This window comes from Poecilia reticulata, linkage group LG22 (assembly GCF_000633615.1).
Source record: "Poecilia reticulata strain Guanapo linkage group LG22, Guppy_female_1.0+MT, whole genome shotgun sequence".
Taxonomy (NCBI): domain Eukaryota; kingdom Metazoa; phylum Chordata; class Actinopteri; order Cyprinodontiformes; family Poeciliidae; genus Poecilia; species Poecilia reticulata.
Window position 1 is genome coordinate 10,635,312 of NC_024352.1, and position 13,217 is coordinate 10,648,528.

At 39.0% G+C, this 13,217-nt stretch overlaps 1 protein-coding gene across 1 annotated transcript; it reads left to right on the forward strand.

The window, feature by feature from the left end:
- Nucleotides 1–72: 72 nt before the first annotated feature.
- Nucleotides 73–11,572, forward strand: lin52 (lin-52 DREAM MuvB core complex component). The gene is made up of 6 exons (XM_008399346.2): nucleotides 73–171; nucleotides 1,393–1,467; nucleotides 1,553–1,590; nucleotides 1,709–1,775; nucleotides 1,863–1,946; nucleotides 11,276–11,572. The coding sequence occupies exons 1-6, from the start codon at nucleotides 153–155 to the stop codon at nucleotides 11,329–11,331; spliced, it is 339 nt and encodes a 112-aa protein (XP_008397568.1). The 5' UTR covers nucleotides 73–152; the 3' UTR covers nucleotides 11,332–11,572.
- The last annotated feature ends 1,645 nt before the right edge of the window (nucleotides 11,573–13,217 follow it).

A 13,217-nucleotide genomic window follows, 5' to 3' on the forward strand; every position in this document is an offset into this window, starting at 1 on the left:
TTTCACTTACTTTCTATAAAAACGCTCAAAAGCGTCAGTGTGGTTTAGAAGTGAAAGTGCGACCCCCGGTGGTGTGTTTATAAAATGCTTTGCTACTAGAGTGAATCCCGTTGCAGCCATTGGTTGTAATTCGTCACGGGACTATTCTGAAAATGGCGTCTCCGAATGGAGGTAAATTCTAATTCCTTACACAGATACGTTGCGAATAATTTGTATAATTGGCTTTTCTACGCTCACTAAAAAGCTCATGAATATAATTGTGTTATAGTTCGACGCTCGGAGATGAGAACGGACGGGTATTAGCGGGGTATTCTTGCTGTTTCGAGGGGTTATTCCGTTGGCCAAAGGCTCCACTCACCCCAGAGGTGTTTGTGTCCAGTTTCAAGGAAGCACATAGCTGGTTTAAACCTGCCGGAGAAAAACAACGTTTCAGCTCATATTTTAAGTGCTAGCATATTTCATTATATTTTATTCATCAAACGTTACTGGCTTTAACTACGTTAAACTTTAGAGTTTTTTAAAAACATACGTTATACTCAGTTTTGTTTGACAGTCAAACAAGGCTGGTATAATGACTGTCTCATATAAATGTTCTTTTTAAAAATCTGTAAGATAAAATCTTACAGATAAAAAATAGGAATTTCCAGATTTAGCCGTTAAAACTAAAATTGTTATGCAGTTTATAATAAATGTAAACACAAGGCACTACAAGAAAACAGGTGTAATTGTTTTCTTACAATTACAGACATAATTTAATTATGTATTTTCTTCTATACAGAAATACATGATTAAATTGATACAATAACATTCCTATAATAACATATTAAATTCAGTGGCACAGTCCAGTCTTGTCCTAAATGTGGTAAACAAACCAGCCTAATTCAGATTATGTGAATTGGTCAAAAGCTAAGGAAACCCAGACCTTTCCAAGTTGTATATCCTTCCTCTTAAGAAAGTAAGTGGTCACAGTAGAAAGGAACAACTGTGGGAAACAAATGCCTTGAGCTTGGAGGGCAATTTTTTGGTATTTACTGTGAGGTTATTTGGCCTTATTGTCCATAATAGTTCACATACATGTAGTTGAGAGATCTCATAACAATGTTAATGTTATGTACATGTACTGTAAAAGTTTTAAGTTAAATTAAATAATGAATGTGTATATGTCATTTTTTGTTTTAGATTTCATTTATTGAATGAAATCTTCCTAGATAACAAAAGAAAAATGACAAAAGGAAAGAATGAAACAAAGAAAAATTGTGTGAATAATGTTATTCTGTTGTGGAAATGTTATGCTGTGAGCAAGTTTCTAAGCCACAGTAAAACAAACATTTTTGAATGTTTTCTGACCTGTATGTGTAATGTAACCAATTGAGAGTTTTTTTGTCTTCTCAGGAGATGATTTTGAATCTTCTTTGCTAAGCTTTGAGAATTTGGACAGAGCATCACCAGACTTGTGGCCAGAGCAGTGTAAGTCGTTCTTTTGCTTTTTCCTTTTCTTTATTTGGTCAGAATTTTTGCATTATGCTTAACCACCTCATAACTTCTCACACAGTGCCTGGAGTTGCAGAATTTGCTGCATCTTACAAAAATGTGGGTTACTTCTGCTACTTCTATTGGTGATATAATAAATTAAATGTATGCATAAAATATGATATAGGTAGCAAGGTTTGTTTCCTGCTTAATTCTGTGTTTCATCGTTTCACTGTAGCCCATTACAAACTCACCTCCTAAGTGGATGGCTGAACTAGAGAGTGAGGACATTGAAATGTTGAAAGGTAAGACAAATATCAAATCCTGTCAAGCAGAATCTGAATTAGTTACATGTTTCTAAGAGCTTCTAATGTCCTGCCATCTCACCGCAGAGCTGGGCAGTCTGACCACAGCCAACCTGATGGAGAAGGTCAAAGGACTTCAGAATCTCGCTTATCAGCTGGGTCTAGAAGAGTGTAAGTGCAGGAATAACTCAAAAAACACCAGAGCCTTAACATAACTTTGAAAAAATATATCAAAGTTGTGTAAACTGTTCAAATAAGCTTGATTTCCTCTCTTTTTTTTAATGCAGTATCACCACTAGGTGGTGCTAAAAGCTTTCACATGTATTGACTTCTTTAATTTCTCCTGAACTCCTTTAGATCAGAGGTTGAGCTCACACATCCATGCTTGTCATCCAAAAACAAGTTATTCAGACTTTGCATTTCAGAATTTGCAATTCTGACAAATGACTGAAAAAAGTCAAAGACAGGGCTTTTAAACAGTGAATGTAGGTCAATCTTGTTAGAAGCAAAAAGTAAGGAAACAGGAGCTGAACGGGAAAAAAGGTTGAAGAATTTGATAGATGCTAAATCTATTTAATCTAGTCCCTCCCACCTCTATTGCCATAATCCTTATGGAGTATGGATTAGAGAGATGTAGCTAAGTGCTCATCTGATGATCCAAAGAGGGGGGAAAACATCAGTATGAGTTTTGCCTGCGAAAGAGCACTTGTAGAAAATTGTATTGCTCTTCGCGCTTACTTTGATGAGGCATATACAGGATATTAATACCATTTTTCACATTTTGTCGTATTACAGCTACAAACTTTAATGTATTTAGTGGGGATTTATGTGATAGAGCTACACAAAGTTGTGCAATGTAGCACGAAGTGGGAGGGAAATGTGATTTTCCAAATGTTTCCCAAATAAAAATGTGGAAATTGCTAAGTGCATTTATCAGGGATACCTCAAAATGAATAAATAAATACTCAAAGCTTTAAATATCTGACTCAGAATCACGGTAGTGGCACCAGCATGCTACGGGGAGGCTTTTCTTTAGCTGGGTCAGGAGATCTCAGAGCTGTTAGGAAATACAAATGGAGATAAATGCAGTGCGGTCCTGGAACAAAATCTGTTGGAGGCTGCAGAAGGTTGTAAGGCGGGATGATGGTTCACCTTCCAGAGGGTTCTAGAAATGCAGCCACGATCTACAGTGGTACAATTTAGATCGCATCACATTCATGTGGTAGAATGCCCCAATCAAATTCCTGAGTTTAATTAAGTTGAGAGCCTAACAAGACATGTAAATTGTTGTTGATGCTGCTTTTCAGAAAGTTCAGATCGGCACAGCTGATAGAAATAATCTGTAGCTGAAGTGAAAAGGCATTAAAAGTGGTTGTTCAAAGTATTGACTCAGATACTGTCTGATGCAAATACAAACCACACTTTTCAGATTTTGATTTGTAAATAATTTCCCTTTCGCTTCTCAAATATTAATTACTTTGTAAACAAAAACCCATTTACATATGTTCAACTTTGTGATTTAAATGTGAAAAACGGTGGATAAAAGATCCATTGTGAGGTACTGGAAGCACACTCGCATGTTTGTACTTTGTACGAGGTGACCTGTTGCAGTAAGAGTGATCATTAACATTTACAGAGAATTATAGATACTATATAAAACCCTCAGAGCTTGCATCATATATATTTGTGGTCTTTTGTGAAATCCATGACTACCTACATGGTACTAATCAGTTCAGAGATGCTTTATAAGTGGTGGAAATGTGTATCCGATTGTAATCCGGAAGGTTTGCGGCAATAGCATAGGATGGGGTCCATCATTTATGTTGCACATGTCGTGGCTGCACGGATCCTTTTTTTTTTTACAAATTCATTTAGTTGAAAAATTATTTAATCTCTTTGACTTTCCTCAACCAGAAGCAGCTTGTAATCTTTCTGGTATAAATATGTTAGCTGTCATGAGTGCAGGGCTGCAGGCTCTGCAATCATGTCATGTTCTTCAGGACGGCGGGACACAATGATAGTTATTATTGGTGTCAGAGCAGCCCTGTAATCGGTGTCTGTTTAATGCTCTCTGGTTTAATTTTCTCCTTTTCCTGGCTGTCAGGGGAGGCCCTGTAAATCTCAGCCACTTTTTCATCATGTTTGTGCACTCTTCACCGCCCGTAAACACACTCGCTCCGGCGAGGCACAGCAGAGGGAGGATAGAGGACAGGATTTACTGCCCCTCCCCCCCTTCAACATGTGGATCATTAAAGAGAAAGCTGGTTAATGGGCAGAGCACAATCAAGCAGGAAAAACTCATCCACCCCACTGCAGAGATGAAAGAGTCCTGAACTGTTCTGCTTTCACTTTCTCTTGCCGTCAGCTGTGTATGTGTAGCGGTACCACGAATGAAGGGCTGAGAAAGCCCATAACCTTTCATTCACCGCCACTTCCTAGACGTGGTGGACCAACGCTGCCCCAGTTTGTCCCTGAGGAGCCTGACGCGTGCCTCGTCCTCAGGCCCCAGCTGTTACTCCACCCCTTGATGAATGCCCCAGCTGTGGACCGCTGAGCGTGGGCATCAAGCCCCGAGTCTCTGGGGAAGACGTAGCGTCCTGATAAGTGCCGCTACTGGAGGTAATTCAAAGCTGACTGATCCCCTGGGACGTGCTGAAGGGCCTCAGCCACTGAGCCGACTGGTTAGGTGCCTGCTGAGTTACTGGGTTCAGGCATTTCCCCACTTGCCAGCTCAGGGCCACCGACTACCATTTAATACTTGTTTCATGTGCTTCTATTTTATGCCAAAAAAACAGAAGAGAAATAACATTTGTCATAGTACAACTGCAGTAAATATGATTTACATTTAATTTGTGTATTGGTAACTATGGATTCCATAAGCCACAAAAAATGCTGCTATATTATATGCAAAAATCATTATTGTATTTCTTTTTCATGTAAAAAATTAATTCAGTAATTATTTATGAATATCAGGGCTTCTCTCCAGTTGGGAAACTATATGATTTCCCAGATCTGGGTGATCAGTAAACGAATAGTTAGTTGAGAAATATTTGTATTTTCTGTTAAATTTGGTTATCCACCCAAATTTTGTGCTTTATGGCAAAACTAAAAATAAATTACTGCCCCAAATTTCATAATGAACTACTTTTTTTTCTTTAAAAAATGACATAGAAATGAATGGAGAATACTGTAAATAAAAGTCTGTAAAACATTGGTGGTAATGAATGAAAAATGTGTAATATTCCTAGTTCTGGATTTTGGTATTCTGCCAAAATTGATGCATTTATCAGAAATCGTTTGAGGGTTTCCTGTACATTGCACGAGAAGCCTTCAAATTAAATGTTATTATTGTAAAATGATTTTTTTTCTAAAAACTTTCAGCTCAACATTTAATCAAAAATGTTGACTCAGAAATGATATATTTGTTCAGTGTTTTTTTTCACTAACAAAATAGCTGTTGCCAAATCAAACAATTCCTATAAAAATGTATCATAAAACATTTTTAGTAATTTCTAATTTAATTGTTAAATTTTGTTTAAATGAGCAATGTATACCTTTTTGGTTCTTTGGGATTTAAATATGCATCACAGAAATCAATTTCTCTTTTCAGCTCTTCAAAATAGAAAAGGCAAGAAAACATGCAAAAGTGTCTTTATTTGTTTATTTACTTCAGAACTTGTTTTATATTCTAAAATTTGCGTCAACACCATACCACTGAACATTTACGTGTTGTTGTATTACAACCACTGACTCCAGTGCATGTCCTATCTTAGACCAACATAAAGTAGAAAAAGGACATCTAATTTTTTACAAATAAAAGCCCAGCCCTTCATTTGAATATCTTTCAGCATTGTTGTTGCACCTTTACTCTTTGTGTCCTGGTGTATTATTTTTAAATTTGATGTTCAAAAATAACATCAAAGCGAGGTAGTTTTTAACTATAAATATTAGGAGGAAGAATGATAAATTGTATTCATAAAAAAAAAAAAAATCTCTTATTGGTCCTGAAAGTCAACATAATATAGAAAAACTGTCCCTGCAGTTACAGCTGCGAGTCTTTTGGGATATTTCTCTGCCAGTTCTATAGAGACGTTGGGTAAAAATTTTTATCCCTCCATTTTTGCAACAGATTGTGAATTGCATTAGGATCTTGACTTTGACTAGGCCATTCTAAGACATGACTGTACTTTGATTTAAACAGACCCACTGTAGTTCTTGCTGTATGTTCACTGTGGTGCTGCAGGAAGATGAAACTCAGCTTGAACTTTTTCACAGTCTCTAACAAGTTTTCTTCCTGGATTTCTCTGTTCATCAAATTTGATGAGCTTTTCTGTTCCTTATGAAAAGGCGCATGATGATGATGCTGCTACCACCTTGTTTCACTCTTGTGATGGTGCGTTTAGGGTGATGTGAAGTGTCGCATTGCATTTGAATGTTGTCCAAAAGGCTCCGTTTTGGTCTCATCTGACCAGAGCATCTTCTTCTACAGTGGAGTTTGTTGTTGCAGCCCATGAAGAAGTTCAGTGGGTGTAAAAACTTTTGCAAGGTACTGTAGTTATCTTCTAAAAGTTTGATAACGGTTTCAACTTATCTGAGATCTCCTGCCTGTTTTCTTATTGTGAGAAGCTTAGTGTGAAGTGATTCAGTGCATCCAGAGAGCACCTGTTGGGGCTCCAGCCTGCCTCTCCTCTAATCAACTGTACTCTGGTTCCACCCAGCATCCATCCAGTGTGACCCATGCTGCGTCTCCCTGTGTGAAGGGGAGACTGAAGGGCACCCTGCCTTGACAGCTCCTAATGGGCCCGCGTTCTCCATCACCTCCTCCTCACCCTCAGGATCAATCTCCAACCTATTAGGAGTCATGCCGCTGCTGAATATGATTGCATTCACAGGGCCCCATTCGTGCTAATGTGCCTCCATCAATCCATCAGGGCGGGCTGACTGCAGGCCGGCCGGTTATGAAGTGCCTGAGCTGACAGCCGCTGAATGAGAAACAGGGTGTTGCCTCCCTGCCAACGCCGTCCCTTCTCCTCTCTACTTTTCCATGCACTCGTCTCCTTTTTGTCTCTTTGGGCTCAAACGTGGCCTGATCGGACTTGTACTATTGTAATTGTTTTAAAACTATAGATTGCGGTTTCTATTTGTCGTCTCAATCACATCGGATAAACTGAAACGGCTTCACCGACTTTCTGCAGCTGGATCAGAAGAGTTGGATAGAGCGTAACACACACGCGCGCACACACTTCTCCTGAGTCCCGCCTGCCTGCCGCCTCCCTGAGCAGATCGGAAATGACATCTCATTTCCATAAAGGCATTAGGAATTCATTGGATTTTCTTTCCCAGCTAATCATAGCGCGGGTGTAAAACCTTTTAGGCTTTTTAATGAATGATTTTTGACTGATTGCCTATTAATAAGGACACCTCTTGAACAGGCGCCGGCATGGGCAGGGGTTGGGCGGTGCAGATGTGTTTGTTTTGGTGTGTGGATGTGTGTGTGAGCGTGTCAGCCAGGCGAAAACGCATCGGAGGAGGAGAAGGGGGAGGAGGAGGGGTGGGCCTTCTCGGTTGGGACATAAAGAGGAACCAGTGGCTCCCCTGGGAAATCACAGCTCGTGTCTGCATCTTAAATATCCCCGTGAAGTATCAATAAGTGGGTAATTGAATTTTGAACACAAACATGAGCGTCAGGTGTATGTGTTGCGAGGCGGGGGAAGGAGGGGGAATGGGGGGGTGCCGGATGAATATGTGTGCCTTCAAGTGTTTCCACGCTCGAGTGTTTGTGCGTGTCATCTCCTCCGTGTCCCCGGGGACGAGGGTGGTGAAAGAGGATGTTAAATCCATTAAATAAAGCTTACATCCCATAATAGCTGAGCAGCACTCAGAGATGGGCAGTGGGGGTCAGATATGTCCTCTTTACGCTTAATGAAAGTGAATTGGAGCAGTCGGGGCTGGGGCCGGGACTCCACTTAACCCGGTTGGTCATCTGTCTGAGCAGCTGACGGCGAGGGGCAGGGGTGGTGGGGGGTCCGGCAGCTCAGCAGGAGCGTGCCAGAGCGGCAGGGTGGGGCGGTTTTTGGAGACTGCAATGATTACTCTCATTTTATACACAGGGGAGCAGCGGTGGGGGCTGCGAGAGCAACACCCAGATCACTCGGCATAAAAGAGGGGAAAGTAAGATGTTACACAACTGTGTTCCCTCTGCATTTGCATTTTATCCACCTGGGATTTGCTAAATGAAAACGATTCGGCAGCGAGGAGCAGAAAACTCCAGATACATCTGAGCAGCAGCATGAGGCTTCTGGTGATTTCTGTTCAGATTAGGGGAGACGGGCAACATTCGGAACATCCTCCTGGCACCGTCTAGCTGCTGCAGATATAGGTTAATCTTTATTGTTGCTCTACGCCAAGCACCGCCTGAAATCCTCTGCCATGGAGAAATTACTGTGGGAAATTAGGAGTTATCTTGAGCGATTATAAGACATACTTTGTGTTGTTGCTTGGAATTTAACCAGTTAGAGCTAAATGATTATTAGACGGCAACAAATCAGCAGGACAAGGCGATGGCCGGCAGAATCCATGAGGTGTAATTTAGTATGGATGGCAGTCGTTACAAGATGCTGATTAACTTAGTGCAAAATTACTAATTGACCTTTCTAATCAACTAAACAAATCTCTAAGTCCCTCTAATCAGTATTGATCCCTCTGAGTGTATGACAGAATCGGTGTGTTTGTATTTGTGTGTGCCGTTTTAGCGTGGGCGTCTAATTTTAAACCTCTGCATGTGAAACATTTGCTCAAAGAAATCAAACTAACGAAATTTATTTGTAAGATTTTCTCATTTAGTAAAAAACTATATCTTTTTTTAACTTTCATTTTCTCTAGAAATAACAACTCTGACAAAAAGAAACAAAAGAAATATGTACAATAATTTGACTGGACACCAAGCATTGTGTCTCTGGAGAGCAAAAAATGTGTGCATGGTCAAAAATAGGTCAAGCAGAATTAGAATAAGAATTATGCGGTCAGAAATTTATAACTCATAAAAGCAAACAAGCTTCTTATCTGCATTATTGAGTTTACACTGGAGTCATATAAATATTTCTAGCATGTGGGCTTTAGGGCCCAAACCTTTTGTCACATGGGTCAAATTAGTCATTTTTAAAAGCACAGTGTTATTTATTTTTTTTTTTTTTACCTATCTGAAAGATAAAAAGGCTGTCAAACATTTGCCTGTTTAAAACAAAAGCATGCTGTTCCTCAATTTATTAGCTAAACTACAAACCGAGTTTCAATTGAGAATCTTTTGCATGGCTTGAAAATTGTCACCATTCCAGTTTAGAATTGTGAAGAATTGAAGGTGGTCTCTCATACTTTTCAGATTGTATTTGATCAAAACTATTAAAAGCCATACTTCCTTTTTAGTTCGCAATTGTGCACAACTTTGTGTAGGTGTATCACATGAAATCCAAGCAAAATGCATTAAAGTTTGTGATTGTAATATGATGTGGAAAACAGGTGTGAATACTTCGTCAAGATACTACATGAGCCCATATTTATTTTAACAATCACCCTTAACAATATTTTGCAGAAATAAATGCACATCGAGTGAGTCAGTTGAGAGTTTGTTTTTTACTTGTGGGATTATAACCTGAACTATCTTTAATGAGCAGCTCAGTTGGGTGACACATCTCAGGAGGTGTGACACAGCTTTGATCTATTTTACAGTTTGGACCCATCAATAGATGGAAAAAGCACCAACAAAAGAGAAGTCATGACCCCCTGGAAATCAAAAATATTACCCTGCTAATGTTTACGTTTTCTGATTTTAGCACATAAAAAGCTAAGTGACACCGTCGCGCTGACAGTTTTAGGGTCACCCCAGTATAATTGCTTTCCCTCACCTATTTTTAATGACTTCATTTCAATCTAAACCACCTCCTGGATGTCCAGAAGTTGGTAATGAGTTTGTTTAGGGTGATTTGAAGAGACAGCATAGAGCAAAATGAATTCATCCCATTCCAATTAGCATCATCTTTAACCTCATGATGGACACCTCAAGGTGACAAACCCCCACGCCCAGATGCACCATTACCATTCCACCTTGACCGGCTCATCTAAATTAGTAAAAGCTCCGACTTTTTCATCAGCCGCCGTGGGCAGAGCAGGCTGGCAGCGGCCAGTGGAGATCTAATTACAATCCTTGCAGGTTTTATAAAGGTGATTGTTGCTCCAGCTTTAAAGAAATACTCTTAAAAGTTTTTGTGGCAAACAAGAACTGCAAATTGCTAAGAAAAATCCCGTTTTGAAGCCCAATAAAACTGGAAGCGCCTAAATGCTGATCCTCATACGTTTGTTTCTTAAATAAATGCTTAACCCAGATGATGGTTCTCGAAGGTTTATGATGCAGATGCCTTCTAAGCCCCTTCAGTCCCAGTAGACGCAAACGGATTTGTCTTTGCCAGGAAGACATCGATTGCACTTACAAAACGAGACTCATGATGGACGATTCCTTCCATCTGCAACACAGACCTAACTCATTTGTATTAAACCTAAAAATGTTAGATTTCACTGCATTTTTGCTATTTTAACATGACAGTTATCGTTTAAGCTCATAAGTAGAATTTACAGGGTGAGTATCCTTATTAAATAGACATATTTGGAAAAATTAAATATATTTAAACTCATTCAGTGGGTATCTACATGAAACATGAATAAATGTATGCCTCAAAGTTTTCTTCTACTTTTGTCACTCTTGGTGAGAGCAACTCAAGTACGACCTGTTTTAGGTCAAGCTACGGCACCCTAGTAGCTTTTAAGACTGGCTGATGATGAGACTTGTTTAAAAACCCTTTATTGTATTGGTTTTCCAACTTCAAATTTGTACATTTGCACTTCTGATTAAAATTTATTTAATTAAACCATATTCTTTAATCTGTTAATCACACAGTTCCAGCTGATTTTTTTATTTTTGTGTAAATTTTTATGTCAGAACTGCAAACTGAAAGATCTCAAGACCTTAAGACCTTTTGGGACATTGCCTATTTGGGACCCTAACCCTTTCAATAGATTAGAAAACTATTGAAAAGTTAATTTATTTCTATAACTTTATTTCTTTTATGATCATTTTTCACTGGCGCTAAACTGAAACTGCAATCGCAGTATCTAACTACGTCCAATTTTATGTTTTTTATTCCTGAATGAACAGATGTTTGTATTAATTGCATTCCTGTGTGACAGTGCAGACATGAGAAACGTGCTTTGCGTGACTAAACAGCTCTACCGATGTTGGAATTGTAACTAAAAGTTTTAGATTCAATTCAAGCTTTATTAAAGACACAATATTCTGATTCAGAGATTAAAAAATTGAAAAGGAAAATGAAAAAACATTTTCTGTACAAGAATGTCAAGAAATGGTCACATAAATAGTGGTTATATGAAACCTGTTCATCAGTATTATTAATCTCATTGTTGATAATTGATCTTTTGCTTTTTTTCTCCAGCCAGGGAAATGACCAGAGGAAAGTTCCTGAACATACTGGAAAGACCCAAGAAGTGACAATGCATTTTTCAAGCAACAGGACTGACATTTAAGATGACAAAGCACCTCAGATATCTGTGCATTAATATTTTCAGAAAGATATTTGAAAGCCTTTACTGCGTTCAGTTTAACCGGTTAAACCCTCAAACATTTTGTCATCTAGATGTCGTCCCTTTTCACTAATCTTTTTTCTGTCTTAGAAAGTTTGATCAAATCAGATGTTCATTATTTATTCTTCTCTTTTTAAATATTAATTTCATTTTTGTAACTCTTTAACTTGTAAAATAAAGTTTTAAAATGAAAAGGGAATATCTTTTGATCTGTACTTGTTTAACTAGAGCTTCAAAGTTTAATAAATGCAGGGTTTTCGGGATTTTAATTGGAACAATAACGGCGTACGTCAAAGTGCAGCACCTTCCTCCTGTCCTCATTGAAGAGACCCAGATATTGGAGTTCTACCCAGCCCACAAGGCTTTGCTTTCAGTTTAATGAGCATTGGAAGCTGGGTCCTCTACACAAAACATTGCGTAAAAATAATATTACTCATTGTGGCCATGGTTAATAAGAGTTGACATAATTACGAGGACCATTTCTTTTCTAATTAGCACACTTCAGCGTTGTCTGAGCCTGCGGCCGGGCAAAAAAAGGGAACCAGACAGGCATGGCGAATGGGAAACAAAAAGAAGTCCATCCACTGTAATTAGGTGAGACAATCGCTCGGATTGTTCTCGGCTGGAGATGTCGCCGGTGCTCTGCCTGCTCCCTCCCCAACAACTTACACTTCTCCCTGGGCCGCTAATAAGCCCCTAATCGTCCTTCCGATTCACACGGACAGGAGCCGCTCCGTCCTCTGCAGCTTCACTCCCTGCCTCTCACAATCACCCTGGCTCACCTCTCTGGAAAAACAAATACTTTGAAAAGAAGCTTTATGGATATTTCACATTTTGTCACGTACAAGCAAGAAATTCCAGTGCACTTATTTGGGATCTTTCTTTAAAATAAGTAGTGAAAGTCATGAATATCCACCTAAATAAAGTGCCAGGAGAGAGCAAAGTGACTCTAGGAGCTGCAGAGATCCACAGTTCAAGCGGGACAATCAGTTAAGACAGTTGGTAGTTGTGTATTCCACAATCTGACGTTTTTCATGATTGAAGCCATAGATGCCCCATTTAAAGTTTTCTATCGTGATCTAGGAGACGTAGCAAACATGGAAAGTGTTTAGTCAGATGAAACTAAAACTTTTTGGACCCTGTGTGGAGGAAAACTAACACTAGACCTCAACATGAAGAACACAAAACTAAACTTTTAATTTTTATTATCCCAGGCTTGGAAAATATTAATACATAAGAGGCAGTATGGAGGAAGACTAACCCTGCATGTCAGCTTGTATGCACTTTGGTGTGTTTAACATGGTGGTGGTAGTATCATGCTGTGGGGAGCCTTTTCTTCAGTTGGAACAAGGGGAAACTTATAAGTGATGATTGGAAGGTGGATGGAGGATGTTGTGGAAGAGGCTGGGAAAGACCTGATGGGTTGGATTTACCTTCCAGAGCTGCAGTGGAGCGCTTTAGGTAAATGTTGAACGGCCCAGTCAAAGTCTGGACCTAAATCCAACTGATAATTTGGGTTATGATTGGAAAACAAATGTTTTTAGAAGAAAGAATAGGCAATAATTTAATCATCTATGAGCTATGTCTAAATATTATAATGCACTCCAAATGTTCGTTTTTCTGCATAATCCACATACATCTACCTCAAGTACTGGAAGACAGAATTTTCACAAAGGGTCTGCTAATTCAAATAAAACTCTTAGTATTTAGTATATTAAGTCTGCATTAATATACACTGCTCAAAAAAATAAAGGGAACACTTAAACAACACAATATAACTCCAAGTAAATCAAA

Coding starts and splice junctions, on each gene's coding strand:
- lin52 (XM_008399346.2), top strand. Junction 1,468..1,552: donor AGACTTGTGGCCAGAGCAGT/GTAAGTCGTTCT, acceptor CTTCTCACACAG/TGCCTGGAGTTGCAGAATTT. Junction 1,947..11,275: donor TCAGCTGGGTCTAGAAGAGT/GTAAGTGCAGGA, acceptor TTTTTTCTCCAG/CCAGGGAAATGACCAGAGGA.